The sequence below is a fragment of the Prionailurus bengalensis genome, chromosome X, assembly GCF_016509475.1.
Source record: "Prionailurus bengalensis isolate Pbe53 chromosome X, Fcat_Pben_1.1_paternal_pri, whole genome shotgun sequence".
Taxonomy (NCBI): domain Eukaryota; kingdom Metazoa; phylum Chordata; class Mammalia; order Carnivora; family Felidae; genus Prionailurus; species Prionailurus bengalensis.
The window spans coordinates 56,041,112-56,057,409 of record NC_057361.1 but is presented as its reverse complement, the minus strand read 5'-3'; the positions used below and the strand labels follow the sequence as shown (position 1 = coordinate 56,057,409).

The 16,298-nt window shown below is 39.0% G+C and overlaps 1 protein-coding gene across 2 annotated transcripts in view; it reads right to left on the bottom strand.

Annotated features, from left to right (window-relative positions):
- YIPF6 (Yip1 domain family member 6) overlaps positions 1-16,298 on the bottom strand; it is a 38,744-nt gene that overhangs the window by 13,880 nt on the left and 8,566 nt on the right. For both annotated transcript variants that reach the window (XM_043570208.1, XM_043570209.1), the window contains exons 2-5: positions 11,282-11,410; positions 9,689-9,767; positions 5,808-5,850; positions 2,506-2,631 (exon numbers count right to left, since the gene is read on the bottom strand). In XM_043570208.1, the coding sequence (XP_043426143.1) occupies positions 2,506-2,631; positions 5,808-5,850; positions 9,689-9,767; positions 11,282-11,410 (377 nt within the window). The remainder of the gene's footprint in view (positions 1-2,505; positions 2,632-5,807; positions 5,851-9,688; positions 9,768-11,281; positions 11,411-16,298) is intronic.

Genomic DNA, 16,298 nt, shown 5'->3' with positions numbered 1-16,298 from the left:
CAGAGGTGGTGCCTCATGTTCGCTATAAACAACCTTCCACCTGACTCCCTGGCATCAGCATTTTGCTTTGTATTAGCCCAAACCCCAACCCCAAATGTCTTCAGGACCCCCTTTCCCTCACAACCACAAGTTAAAGTTCACAGATTTATTGTCTCTTTGCGCATGTCCATCACCATGTTTGTAAGCCTTCTTATCCTAATAAAAACAGGGGAGAGACTCTTATTTGGGGCTCTTGTCTTTTCCCAGACATTAGCAATCTTGTTTTTTCATCCTGTGTCCTGCTCTCTTGCTAGACAAGAGAGAACATTAGACACAGAGTCTACGACAGTCTCCCTCTTTTTTTCTGCTCCATTGTTCTCCATAAGTTTGTCTTCTATATTGCTTATTTGCTGCTCTGCCTCATCTGTCCTTGACACTGTGCCATCCATTCAAGACTAAGGCTCAGTTACAACATTTTTATTTTCATCCTGACTACCTTTAATCTCCGTGGAAAGGGATTCTAATCTGTTTTCAACCTCAGCTAGTATTATTATTGTGATTCTAAATTCTGGTTCAGACATCTTTCTTGTATCTGTGTTGATTAAGTCCCTGGCTGTCATTTCTCCCTGTTCTTTCTTTTGGGGTGAATTCCTTCATTTCATCATTTTGAAGGAAGAAAAGGAATTAAAAAGGTAAAAAAAAGTTAAAATTAAAAAATTAAAAACACACAAAAAATCAAATAAAGGATGCTAGATCCTAGGTGTGTTCTGGTCTGGTTGTTGAAAGGAGCTTGATAGGTTAGAGAATAAAGGAAAGAAAAGGAAAATGCTTGAAAATTTGAAAAAAATGAATACAATGAAATAGAATAAAATGAAATGATGAAATTAAAAAAGAACTTGAAAAATTTACAAAAAGGTAAAAAAAGTAGAAAAAATTAAATAATGTTTTTAATAGAAATGGAAAATAAAAATAAACTTTTTCTCTTTCTGTATTCAAGGATAAAAAAAGAAAGAAAAGAAATTGGATAGATGGACCAGTAGACTTAAGTACGATTGAAATTATATCAGGTTCCCCTAGAAATCAAACTATGAAGCACTTTATAGTCTGTAAACTAAGCAGCCAAAGAGACTTGTGTTGTTCCTGAAGAGTGAGGTTGGCCCAGTTGGGCAGGGCTTAGTGCAATGGCTCTGTTCTCCACTAGATGGTGCTGCTTAGCTTACTGGGTTTGATTGTTGTGGTCCTGTAGGTGTGTATGCAAAGATGCATTAGGAGTGAAAATCGTGTCACCCAGCTACCCAGTCTGTAGTATCAGAACTCTGTGCTCTCCAAGACCAGAAATCAGGCACCCCTCCTTTGTCTCCGGCTTCCATCCACTCCCCACTTTTACACTGTCTGTGACCAAGCCATCAGGTTGCCAGGTGGCACCTCCCTTCTGAGTTTTATCTCAGATGTAGCTGTGTTTCCCAACCCCTCACTTCTGAGGGACTGTGGCTTTGACCTGCTCAGACCCTCTGGGGGAGAGTCTCACTGAGCAATGGCTGGGTGCTGGCCCACCCCCAGGAACATTCAGGAGACCGTGCTGCTGCTGATGCCCAGAGACTGTGGCCACGTGCCAGCCTGCCCCGGAAAAAGTTTGCACTATCTTGTAGCAGCAGCATTTCAGGAAATATGGAAAATTGCAACACACATCTGCACCAGTCTACCCCCTTAACGTCCTTGTTCCAGCACCAGTGAATGTGGTTGCTCTCCAGGGTCCACTGGGGCCTTTGCCTGTGGGGAGGCTGCACAGCCTCTACCAAATGTCCTCCCAGCAGGGGAACCGCCTCTCTCCACGTGGCCTGAGGACCCTAAGGACCTCGTTCTCTGTTCCTGGGGATTTGCCCTTCCCACCAGAGCACCACCAGGTATCAAGGTGCAGAGTTTCAGACCCTGAACTCTCCCTGTTTATAAAGTCTTAATGGAATTTAAACCCTCTCCTTTCTCCTTTCTCCCTGTTTTGTTCAGTCCCTTGAGTAATCTTTCTTTTCTCTCCAGCTGCTTTTGGGCAGGGGGGGGGGATGTTTTCTGTACTCTCCCCCATCTCTGTCTTCTCTCTCCAAGGAAAAACAGCTCCCTGCCCTCCGCGGGTTTCTCCCCCAGTTCACCTCTTTGTGCTGCATATCTGCTGAGTTCTCTGGTTCAGGTTGTACAGATTGTTGTGTTAATCCTCAAATCAGTTTTCTAGGTGTGCAAGATGGTTTAGTGTTGATCTGGCTGTATTTCAGGGATGAGAGATGCAAAAAAAACTTCCATGCTGTTCTGTCATCTTGGCCCCCTCCTAGAAATCCTCTGTTCAGCAGTTTTAAGAGACTTTTCTCTTTAGCCCTCATTTATATATATATATATATATATATATATATATATATATACACACACACACACACACACATATATATATTTTTTTAAATACCTAACAGTCAGACTTCCTAAGAAATCTAAGAGACGCTACTTGCCAAGGGAAAAAAAATGCATTTTAATAATACTCACATGTTTCCTCCAAGAAGTTTTGAGTTGAGGGTGATGGTAACTGCACCAAACCAAACAATGACAAAGACTTCTGCAAACTGGGGCCCTCCATCCTTTTCACTATCTACAGAACTTCTTTGAAGCATTCTGTGACAAGGAAATGGCATGAGAAATGCTTCATCTTTTATTTAGAGCAATAAAGTTAAGGCATGGGTTGTTCAACATTAAATCAGAGAGCTGTCTGAAACCTCACCTAGAGATCTGTAATATGTAGGCTGTATAAAAGGAAGATGTCAGAAATATTTAGCAAGGCTCCTTTATTTCAAATTCCAAATGCCTCAGGACTACAAGGGTTGCCTCATATGGCCTTGTTAAGATGTTTACATGCATTACTGAAGACCGTTTTGGTTAAGCACAGGTTATAAACTGAAGGGCCAAATGTGGCTCACCGACATGAGGTTGTTGGTCTGTACATGGCTTAACATGGGTTTAAATCCAAGATGACATTATTTTAAAGTTGGGAGGTTTCACATAAAAACATGTATTTCTGGGGGCACCTGGGTGACTTGGTTGAGCATCCAATTTTGGCTCAGGTCATGATCTCATGGTTCATGGGTTCAAGCCCTGCATTGGGCTCTGTGCTGACAGCACAGAGCCTGGAGCCTGTTTTAGATTCTGTGTCTCCCTCTCTCTCTGCCCCTCTCCTGCTCACACTCTGTCTCTCTCTCAAAAAATAAACATTAAAGAAATATGTATTTCTGGATTTTCTTAAAAAACCAGAAGAATTTCTAACACATTGCTACACAGCAACAATTGGGAGCAGGTGACACAGCAGCAGCTCCCTTCACAAGGGGCTTCAGGTCACCAATTCCCAACGAATACATTTAGGTTACTTTTCTAGCCCTTAGACACATTTGGATTTATAATCCTGGGGTTAAGTCTTTAGTTCTTACATTCAAAAATGGAAACGTTCTATAAACCTATTTAGCTGTGGATTTTAAAAAATAAAAACATACAGATTATTACTAAGAGACTTTGCTTTATTTTTTTTTAATTTTTTTTCAACGTTTTTTATTTATTTTTGGGACAGAGAGAGACAGACCATGAACGGGGGAGGGGCAGAGAGAGAGGGAGACACAGAATGGGAAACAGGCTCCAGGCTCCGAGTCATCAGCCCAGAGCCCGACGCGGGGCTCGAACTCACGGACCGCGAGATCATGACCTGGCTGAAGTCGGACGCTCAACCGACTGCGCCACCCAGGCGCCCCAAGAGACTTTGCTTTAAAATAGAGTAGTTGAACTGTCACTTAAATATCCTCTCTTTGTCTAAGAATTTTACAGACATAAACTGTTTTGAACTTTGGACAAGAACACTTGGATTCAGTGTCATTTTTTTCAGAAAAATAATAAATAACACCAAGCTCACAACCTCTTTTCATTACATAGTATAGACAAGTCACATAGTAAGTCTCGCCCTGCTATGCTGTTTGCCAGTACAGGCTTTTGTATTCTACAGTTGTACATAGTCCATTCTGAGTCCTGACAATCCAATGCAAGGAATGCTGGCATTCATCACTTGTCTGGAATCTCTATTGCTTCAGCATGGTATGATAGAAGAACATTAACTGGCCTCAAAGGAAGGAGATCCAGAAAGTGATCCTAGTTCTGTCACTAGATACATACACTAGAGTAATCATTTCATGTCTTGGGACTCCAGTTTTCCTCTCTGCAAATAAATTGAGTTAAACTACATAATCTCTAATGTTAACCTTTTAAAACTAAAAAAGTACATGCTCAGAGATTCTAATATAAACCTGTGCATCAAGGCACCAGGTTATTGCCCTTGATGTGGTTATTAAAGGGCTAAGAAAAAGCACTCTATGTTATTACCTAAATCACCACATGATCAATTTACATTAAAAAAATGGGTATGGGAGCCTGGGTGGTTCAGTCAGTTAAGCATCCAACTTGATTTCAGCTCAGGTCATGATTTCATAGTTGGTGAGATCAAGCCCCATGGAGCCTGCTTGAGATTCTCTCTCTCTCTCTCTCTCTCTCTCTCTCTCTCTCTCTCCCTGCCCCTTCCTCTCTCATGCTCTCTTTCCCTTCCTCCCTCTCTCTCAAAATAAACTTTAAAGTAAAAAAGTGGGTAGAAAAGCCAGTAAGAAACTTGCTGAATTTAGAATCATAAAACATCAAGCCTGGAAAGGATCCTCAGCCATCTCCTTTTACAGATATGGAAGAGGAGACCCAGAGGGGTTAGGTGGGAAGAGAGGTATAATAATCATAGAGATAGAGAACGGGCAGTGAAGGAAACCTGAGGTTGAATCCCAGGTCTACCACTGACTGTGTGATCTTGGTTCAGTCCTCAATCTCTCTGAACCTAAGCTTGTTTGTCAAAAAAGAAAATAATATTCTTGTTATGATGTTAAAATAAGAGAAGGTATTTAAAAGTTTTCTGTAGGGGCGCCTGGGTGGCTCAGTCGGTTAAGCGTCCGACTTCAGCTCAGGTCGTGATCTCGCGGTCTGTGAGTTCGAGCCCTGCGTCGGGCTCTGTGCTGACAGCTCAGAGCCTGGAGCCTGCTTCTGATTCTGTGTCTCCCTCTCTCTCTGACCCTCCCCCCATTCATGTTCTGTCTCTCTCTATCTCAAAAATAAATAAACGTTAAAAAAAATTTTTTTTTAAGTTTTCTGTAAACTGGGAAAAATTACTATATACATTTTGGTTCTAAGTAGCCCAAAATCGCTTTGCTGATAGCACAGTCAGGATGAGAACCCAGAACTGAATCCTAATGCAGTACTTTTTTTCCTCGCTACCAATGGTTATATTCCCCTCTCCAATGGAACTTCGCTCTTCCTGTCCTCTCCCTTTATGTACTATGTGTATAGAAAGCCTAACACTTTGAAACATGATCTTGCTTTGAACTGTACCACTTCTACTCTAATTTATTCTCATTCGTATTATTGTTAAGATTTAAAAACAATATGTTTGCAAATAAACATTGCTTAAACCTACAGATATTTAATTCACTTAGTTTAATGATAGGAAGGTGCATGAGAGTAAACAAATATCTATTCAACAAAAATGGCTAAAGCAGGCTAAGAAATTGGTAAACAGGTGAGCATAATTTTCCCATCTCTAATTCCATCATTTTTTGAATTGATCTGGAAACCTACTTGACTTTTTAGATTTAAATCATAAGGAGCATAATGTGTCAAAGAAGTCCTAACTGAAATATTCAATATTCCCCTCAATTTTGAAACTCCACACAAAAAAGTACAGTCTATCTCAAATGACAAAGGATGGAAATGTAAGTACTTACAATGCAAGTGTCACACAAAGGATCAAAGGGCCCCATAAATCCCCTACAAGGCAAGCAAAAAACAGAAGATTGTTAGGAAACAACTATGTAGAATTTCCTATCTTTATTCCAATATCTGCCTCTCCCACTCTTGGAATTCAGACATCAAGGCTCTCCCTGCCCAACCCTTCCAACCTCTTACCCCTCTAGCTGCCCTCCCTGCTCCCCGATTCTGAATGCCCTTCTTCATATATCCTTTAAATTCTGTTTACTCCATATCCCACAAATCACCCTTCTTCCACCTACTAAGCCACATTCCAGCATGCTATAAAGACCAATGGGCCGGGAGTCAAGAGACTTAGGTGCTCCACCCTCAGAAACACTAGAGTTAACTCATTCCACCAAACTGACACTATAGGAGACAGGGCAAATATAATCAGGATCACCTCAAGAATATGAAAATTGAAGCTGAGAAGTGACTTACCCAAGTTTATATAAATATTTATTAGGTATGGAGGTGGGACCACAACCTAGATCTTCTGATTCCTACTCCAAAGTTCTTTCCACTCTGCCACACTGCTTCCTTTTTATAATCATTAAATTGAACTAGTATGGAATCGCTGTTCTTATAAGTGAAAAAACAGCCCAATATTGGTAATTTTATAAAGTTAAACCTTAGCAAATAACATGAAAGCTTTTTGAAAGGTATAAATCGCTCTACCAACATCAGGTGTAAGCACAGTGGTTCTCAATTAATAGCTGTTAGGTAATTAATATGCCAACAGATGAGTAACATACAGCTTCGAGCAAAATTACCTTCCTCAACAAATATGAAAAAAGATACATATACCATTTCTAACTTTACCCTCATATGTACATACTTTAAATAAGTATGCATATGTACATACTTACGTTGTTTTTTTTCATATTATATAAGTAATTTTGATATCACTGTGGCAAGTTAGGAAGATGTAAAAACAAATCATAATCCTACCACTCTGATTAAATATTGTTCTTGTTAAATTTTTGAACTTATCAATTGAAAAGTGAATTCAAGTACAACTGACATTAATATACTGGCTTTTAAAAAATACACTGAGGTTTTTTAATTAATAAAATTCTGCAACTGTATTTAAAAATCTTTATTTTAGGGGCGCCTGGGTGGCACAGTCGGTTAAGCGTCCGACTTCAGCCAGGTCACGATCTCGCGGTCCGCGAGTTCGAGCCCCACGTCGGGCTCTGGGCTGATGGCTCAGAGCCTGGAGCCTGTTTCTGATTCTGTGTCTCCCTCTCTCTCTGCCCCTCCCCCATTCATGCTCTGTCTCTCTCTGTCCCAAAAATAAATAAATGTTGAAAAAAAAATTTTTTTAAATAAAAATCTTTATTTTAGTAGAATATATATATAGAATATATTATAAACACACATATATAGAATATATTATATATATATACATACATGTATATATATGTATATATATATAAACACAAAATTTACCATTTGAGTCACTTCTAAGTGTACAGGCTTTGAGTACAGTCATCATTGTACAACCTTCATATCACCCATCTCCAGAACTTTTTCATCTTCCCAAACTAAAACTCCAACCCATGAAATAATAACTCTCCACTTAGCCTCCAGCAATCATCATTTTACTTTATTTCTAGAAATTCAACTATTCTAGGTATCTAATATAAGTGAAAAAATATAATATACATCCTCTTGCGACTGGCTTATTTTACTCAGCAAAATGTCTTCATGGTTCATCCACGTCATAGCCTGTGTCAGAATTTCACTCCTTTTTAAAACTAAGTAATATTCCGTTAATACATAGTATATGACATGGTGTATACACCACAATTTGTTTATCTATCCATCCATTGATGCCATTGAAATTGTTTTCACCTTTTGGCTATTGTGAATAATGCTGCTATGAACATGGGTGTACAAATATCTGTTTGAGTTCCTGCTTTCAATTTTTGGGTATATACTCAGAAGTGGAATTGCTGGATCATATAGTCATTCTATGCTTAGTTTTCTAAGGAGTCACCATGTCGTTTTGCACAGCAGCTGCACCATTTTACATTTCCACTAGCAATGCACGAGGGTTACAATTTCTCCATATTCTCACCAGTAGTTGTTATTTTCTGTTTCTTTGATAATGACCATCCTAATGGGTGCAAAGTCCTATTGCATTGTGGTTTTTTTTTTTTAAGATTTTTAAGTCGTGAATTTTTTCCTTGCCACTTTGCCCAGGACTGTGCTAACACAGCAGGGCAGAAGTGCAAATCTGGGCCATGACTTACTCACCCTTTGTGCCAGCCCATCTGTGTATCCCAAGGTCTGAGAATGGACCTTAACATATGACACGGCTAATCATCATCACTAATCTGCCAAGTTAACACACTGGTTCTGCATTGTCACTGAAGCAACCTTGCCCTGAACTGAGCCACAGCAGCAGTTGAAAGGATATCTTCACATCTGGGATAACAGTGGTAGAATGGAAAGGGCACTGAACTTGAAAACTGGGTTCTAATTTTGCCTGTGTCATCCTGACACTCACCTTCGTGGAAACTCGTTTTCTTCACCTGTAAAACAGGAGCCATAACTTTTCATAAGGTTGTTGTAAGGATTAAAAAAGAGGTATGTGTGTGTAGGCAGAGGCAAGGCACTAGAATAATAACTATCATTTATGGAGTGCCTAATAAATGTCAGATGCTGTGCAAGGTGGCTGGTATGCATGATCTCTAATCCTCACCAGCAGGTATGTTATTATCTCCACTTTAACAGGGGAAGAAAGTTGAGCCTCAGAAAAGTTAACTGTCTTATCCAAGATAACACAGGTAGGGATGGAACTGCTATTCAAACCCAGATCTGTCCATGCTCTTTCCATCACATACCAGCGGTAGCAAATCATGTCAGCTCCAACCCACGGTGTACTATGTTGAAAAAGATTCTGACGCTGCATCCTGTCTCCACAGAGTGATGGCATATATGCCACATATTTGACATCCCTACATTATAGCTGAAATGCCGCCAAAATAGAAGGTACACTCATGTATAACATCATTGTTACTATTCTCACACAACTGATTCAATTTTTCTAATAAAGGGTACTATGAAAATAACACTAAAAGGTCTAAAAATTTTAATAATAAATTCTAAATAAGAGCATAATGTACTGCAAGCACTGTTTTGATAGAACTCTTGAACAAAAAAAAATGCAGTCATCAGACTAATAGTTCTGAAAATAGAAATGTCAATAAAGGTATTAATAATTTTGTTAATCCTTAATGGGTATTAGCTGTTATTCTAATTTAATATTTAAACATTTTGCCTTTCCTTTGGAGACTGTCAGCTCTTTGATTGAACAAAAGTCCTTATGTGTTTACAATTTCCAGAGATATTTTTTGCAGTGTCCACTATAGCAGTTGAGGATATACAAACTATATTTGTTGATGAAGATAATATATTAAGCAAAATCTTCCAGTCTCTGAAATTCCATTCTAATTTTTTTATTTCTTCCCAAATTTTCATTTGTATATTCATTTATATATTTTTTCATCCAGTTTTCTTACCACAGAAATTTAGCCATATAGGGGTGCTTGGGTGGCTCAGTCGGTTGAGCACCCAACTTCAACTCAGGTCATGATCTCACACTCATGGGTTTGAGCCCCGTATTGGGCTCTGTGCTGACAGCTCAGAGCCTGGAACCTGCTTTGGATTCTGTAGCTCCCTCTCACTCTGCCCCTCCCCCACTTGCGCTCGCGCTCTCTCTCTCTCTCTCAAAATAAATAAACATAATAATAAAATTTTTTTAATTACAAAAAAGAAATTTAGCCATATAAAGTACTTATGATAAGATAAAGCGAAAAACAGAAAATTCTCAAAAGCCTCATATACTTACAATCTCTCAAAAGAGTATTACTTTTTCTTGGATACAAAACATGCATGAATTTTTTCCCAACAGCTTTTAGATCACGCATCTGAAAGACATAAACAACTTGCTGCATTGTCATGACCAAAGTTGCCAAGTAGTTCCCTTACTTAATTTGCTAAGATTTATTTTATTTTTTATAAAATTTTTTTTTTTTTTTTCAACGTTTATTTATTTTTGGTACAGAGAGAGACAGAGCATGAACGGGGGAGGGGCAGAGAGAGAGGGAGACACAGAATCGGAAACAGGCTCCAGGCTCTGAGCCATCAGCCCAGAGCCTGACGCGGGGCTCGAACTCACGGACCGCGAGATCGTGACCTGGCTGAAGTCGGACGCTTAACCGACTGCGCCACCCAGGCGCCCCTAAGATTTATTTTAATTTCCTGGGAATCCTTCATGTGGAATTTTAGAACTACAATTCCAGTTTAACTCCTTCACAATACAAACAAACCAGAGAGGTAGGGCTTTTCTATTAACTTTTTTATTAACTCCTTAGGCCAATGTTTAACTCTTTACCATACCCACCAGTTCTATTTTGATTTTTAAAGCTCTGTAAAAGAGAACTATAGCCGTTCTGATACCTTAAAGAAATTAAAGTAATAATAGCACTACTAAAGTCTGCTCTGCAAAACATGGCATCTGACATTCAGTTCACAAGTGATGAAGTCCCAAGGGCCAATCAGCCTGCTCCCCAGCTACCACATTATTCACAATATAAAACAAATTAGTTTCCAACATTCCCAATTTAACTGGTAAATGAAGCCTAGAAGCCATATTTTTAAGAATCAAGACATTTGAGGAAGAATATAGTAATACAAACATAACCTCTCAAAATATAGTTGAGATAATTCTGTCCTAATTTTTTCACCTAGAAATTTCTTCATGTCGGGGCGCCTGGGTGGCTCAGTTGGTTAAGCGTCTGACTTCAGCTCAGGTCATGATCTCACAGTTCATGAGTTCAAGCCCCGCATCAGGCTCTGTGCTGACAGCACAAAACCTGGAGCCCACTGCGAGTTCCATGTCTCTCCCTCTCTCTCTGTTTCTCCCCTGCCCCTGCTCTCTCACTCACTCTCTCTATTTCTCTCTCTCTCTCTCAAAAATAAATGAACATTAAAAAAAATTTCTTCGTGTTATTAACAGTGCTTTGTAAATACATTTTTAATGGCTGTTCGGTATTCCACCACATAGATGTAACATTATTTAATTGATATCCCCTCTGGTGTTCAATTTTTCCCTATTATAACGAATGCTGGGATGAACATTTTTGTACATTAATATTTTTCTGTATTTTAAAAACATATTTTTAAAAAAATTTCCGTACACTCTAGGTGGAGCAGAATTATCAGCTTAAAAATATTTTAACATCTGAAGATTCTTAATACTCATTATAGCCAAACTGCTTTCCAAAAAGGCTATACCAAATTATTCTCTAGAGTAAAATCTTAAAATTTCAATAAATTATATTGAAAGTCAGTGAACCAAACAAAAGAAATATTACAAAGTGCTATTAGTTATTTAGTCCCATGATACTGAACAGAAGTTCTTTCAACTAGTCTCACTTACAATAGTATTCTGAACAGATTCATTTAACGTGGAGCTGTCAAATTCCCGAATGTGAGATCTCATAGGAATGGTGATTTCTCCTTCCACAGGGATGTCTTGTGAGATGGATATATCAGAAAGGCCTGCAAACTGAGAAGAGTTGGGAAAAAAAATTAAAGCCTGTAATCAACTACAGCATTCCTCAAAGACATCATTTCCTAGTGAGTAGGGAGTATGTCTTTTTTTTTAATTTTTTTAATTCTTTCTTTAGTTTTGAGAGAGAGACAGCGAGACAGAGTGTGAGTGGGGGAGGAGCAGAGAGAGAATGAGACATAGAATCCGAAGCGGGATCCAAGCTCTGAACTGTCAGCACAGAGCCCGACGCAGGGCTTGAATTCACAAACCACGATATCATGACCTGAGCCGAAGCTGGATGCTTAACCAAGGGAGTCACCCAGGTGCCCCGGGACTATGTCTTTAGCAAGGCATTAATTTATCAGACATTAAACAATGTGGTTAACTAAAATTCTCAAATGCTTATTTCTTTTAAAGGAGATAGCATTTGATGGAAAAAATATGAAGTAAATTTCACAGACACTTTATTGCCCTTAAATATTTGGTTTCTTTCAAGCATGAAATCTTCACAGGACATACACAAGCTAGCAAGATTGCAAAGCTATTTAAAAAGACCTTTCAGCAATGACATCTTCACATAGTCACAATTCTGTAGCTCTTCTGTTCTTTGATAGGCTCTGGTGGCCTCTGCTGGCTAGAAAAAAGCATTATGTGAAGCCTAAAGCGAAACTGGGAAGAACAGGGAAATAGCAAAATAAATCTTAATCTATACTCTTTTTACCAGGTTATCTGGCAAACCAGATCAAATAACATTTCCAAAATGAATTATGAGACTAAAAGCTTTTAAACTCTTATGTTCATCTGCCAAATTTGATTACTGTAACTAAAACTCAGGAGTCTTCTAGTTCCTAAGAAAACAAATACGACGATCACTTCTCCCATGACTTTTGGCCCAATGGGCACAATATTTAGAGGGTAGCAGCTGCAGGTAAATGAAGTGTAAGACAGTATACTGAAATTCTAGGAAGAATAAAGTTGTTCAAAGAACTTCTGAAAAATAAATTCTCAAACACACTTTTTAATAAGAAACGAAAATTAGGGGTGCCTGGGTGGCTCAGTCGGTTGAGTGTCCGACTTCGGCTCCCGTCATGATTTCACAGTCTGCGAGTTTGAGCCTTGCGTTGGGCTCTGTGCTGACAGCTCAGAGCCTGGAGCCTGCTTTGGATTCTGTGTCTCCCTCTCTCTCTGCCCCTCCCCCACTTGCTCTCTCTCTTTCAAAAATAAATACATAATTAAAAAATAAAAAAAAGAAATGCAAATTAAAACTGCTTGTAATAAAAATGTTTACGTGTTAAGACTGGCAAAAATCCAACAGTTTGACAACATACTCTGCAGGTGAAACTGTGGGGAAAGAGTATTTACACGCTTCTGGTGGAAATGCAAAGTAGCACTACATTCCACTGAGGATGAATCTGGCCATACCTAGCAAATTTATATATGGATCATCCACTGAAAGCAATGCCACTTTTAGGAGTCTAAAGATAGAGTAGCAAAAATACTACTCCATTGTTCCAAAAGGAACATATACACAAAGCTGTTTATTATAACTTTACTTGTAAAAGCAAAAACCTGAGAATAACCTAAACATCCATCAACATAGAACTAGCTGAACAAAGTATGATGTATTCACATAATGGAGCACTGTGCATCTATAAGAAGGAATGGGAGTATCTCTAAAGAACTATTTATGGAGTATTGAATAAAAAAACAATGTGGAGAAAAGTTTTTATAATATGCTGCCATTCATTTAAGAAAGTAGAGGCTATAAAGGCGCTCAATGCACACACACGCACACACACTCACATGTGAATGTTACTTTTAAATGTAAGAAATGTATAAGAAATAAATCATGCAGTATAATTTAAGTCATACATAATGTAAGAAATAAGTCATATGATTTTTTTTAAAAGAGGCTTCCATTAAGGAAAGGAGAGAATAAGGGAGAGGAGATAGAGAAGCTAGGCTTCTGCAAATACAAGTAGTTCTATATATAGGACTTGAAGTCATATAAATAGTTCACATAATCATGAAACAAAATTAAAATTTAGAAGTCCAGGGCACCTGGGTAGCTCAGTCTGTTAAGCGTCTGACTTTGGCTCACAGCTCGTGAGTTCGAACCCTGTGTTGGGCTCTGTGCTGACAGCTCAGAACCTGGAGCCTGCTTCGGATTCTGTGTCTCCCTCTCTATCTGCCCCTCCCCTGCTTGCACTTTGTCTCTCTGTCTCCGTCTCTCTCAAAAATAAATAAACGTTTAAAATTTTTTAAAAAAAATTAAAAGAAGTCCTTAAAACTGAAAGAAAAATGAAACAAATGAATCTACTGTACGCTGAATTAAATGCACAACTACACAGAGAGCCAACTATTTCAAGTGACTTTAGAACACTGAATTTGACTTGTGAGTAGGATACAGAGAGCTAGAAAGAATACCCCTACCACTAGAACAATGAGGAAAAGTTAAACTACAAAATCATAACTTTTCTTAAACCCATCAGACAGTTGAGGTTGTAGGGCAACCAAGTAGCCTGAATAAAATCTAAGGAAGGAGAGATGCTTCTAGGAAAAGATGGGACATGAGCACTACATTGCACAGTGCAGCAAAATATAAGACAATGACACTAGATATCACACAGATGCTTAAGAATTCAGCGAAAACTTAAAAGGAATTGCCAAAGGCCAAGCATGGACTAGTATGTGAGTACAGGGCCCCTGGATGCATCAGACACGAGGGGAGTTCACACCCACTTGTGGGCTCTACACCAGAGACTTCCACTGGGTCTTGGTGCTGGGGAAGGGAGCAGCTGCCAATTCTGAGAAAAGCAAAGAGCCCCTGCTCAGGCCCTTCTCCCCTACAGAACAGGAGCCTTAGAGCTACTAAGAGAACCCTGCTGTCTCCAGGGCACAGGTGAAGGCCTACTGTGTATGGTGAAAGGGAAAGACAAATGTCTCTACTTCTGGGAGAGGGATAGGAAAACATCCTGAAGCCAGACCACTACAGTGTCCTTCAGCTGGGGGAGAAACAGGGACATATGAACTACCTAAGGCTGAGGCTGGACCAAGACAGCAAATAATCCCTTCTCCCAGGCTAGCAAGTGTGGAGTCAAAACCAATAGCAGTCTACTGCTAGGGGAGGGGCTAGAGGTTAGAGAAAGACCCACTATTTTATGCAAGGGCAAAGGGAAAATGCACAGATCTGAGCATAGAACAGGGACATTAAGAAAAACACCAGGATGATCTAGCACCCACCCTAAGCACAATGTAGTGGAAGAGGAATTTGAAGCTGGTGACAGATTGAAGGTTCCCATTGCAAGGATAAAATCCAAACACCATTCAACTCCTAACTAGACTGACTTAATCCCCACAGTAAAAACTTGGAAGAAAAGATGCACTACTTCCAGGCCATCTCTACTGTTCTATACACAATGGCCAGCATTCAATAAAAAATATTACACCCCCCACAATGAAAAAACAACCCACTATGACAAGACAGACTCTGAGATGACCTAGATGTTATAATTATCAGAAAAAAATTAAGAGGACTATGATTAATATGTTAAATGCTCTAGTAGAAAAGGTATATGCACAAATAAATGATGGTGAACTTCTGCAAAGAGATGGAAACTGTTAGATTCAAATGGTAATGCCAGAAATAAATGAACACAGTAATAGATGAAGAATGCCTTTGACAACTTTATCCATAGACTCGACACAGCCAAAGAAAATCAGTAATAGGTCAGTGAAAATTATCCAGACTAAAACAAAAACAGAAGATTTAAAAAAAACATATGAATCATTGTTGTACACCTTGAACTTATACAGTGTTACTATGTCAATTATATCTCAATAAGAATGGAAAAAGCAAACAAAACCCAAAACAGAATAAGCATCCAAGAGCTGTGGGTCAATAGTAACGGTCTAATATGTATATAATTGGAATCCTAGAATAAGAGAGAGAAAATGTGCCTGAAGAAATATTTGAAAAGATAATGGGTGAACATTTTCCAAAAATAATAAAAGACATCAACTGATAGATCCAAGCCCAGAGAACCCCACTCAAGATAAATACTTAAAGACAAAACAAAACCCAAAATCTACAAACCTAAACACATCCAAACTACTAAAAACAAAACAAAACAAAAAATCCTGAAGCCAGCCAGAGACAAAAAGACATTGCATTCAGAGGAAAAATTTCAGTAACAGACATCTCACCCAAAACTACACAAGCCAGAAAAAAAATGGAGACACCCTTAAAATGCTGAAAAAACTGTCAACCCAGAAAACCCAGCAAAAACAGCTATCAAAAATGAAGGAACTGGGGCGCCTGGGTGGCTCAGTCGGTTAAGCGTCCGACTTCAGCCAGGTCACGATCTCGCGGTCCGTGAGTTCGAGCCCCACGTCGGGCTCTGGGCTGATGGCTCGGAGCCTGGAGCCTGCTTCCGATTCTGTGTCTCCCTCTCTCTCTGCCCCTCCCCCGTTCATGCTCTGTCTCTCTCTGTCTCAAAAATAAATAAACGTTAAAAAAAATTAAAAAAAAAAAAATGAAGGAAAATAAAGACTTTTTTCAGATAAGCAAAAGTTGCACAAGAAATGTTAAAAAAAAGATCTTCAGGAATATGGTATATATGTACAATGGAATACTATTCAGCCATCAAAATGAATGAAATCTTGCCACTTGCAATGATGTGGATGGAGCTACAGTGTATTATGCTAAGCAAAATAAGTCAGTCAGAGAAAGACAAATACCATATTATTTCACTCATATGTGGAACTTAAGAAACAACACAAATGAGCAAAGGGAAAAAGAGAGAGAGAGAGGCAAACCATGAGAGACTCTTAAAAGTAGAGAACAAACTGAGGGTTAATGGAGGGAGGTGGGTGGGAGATGGGCTAGGTGGGTGATGGTTAT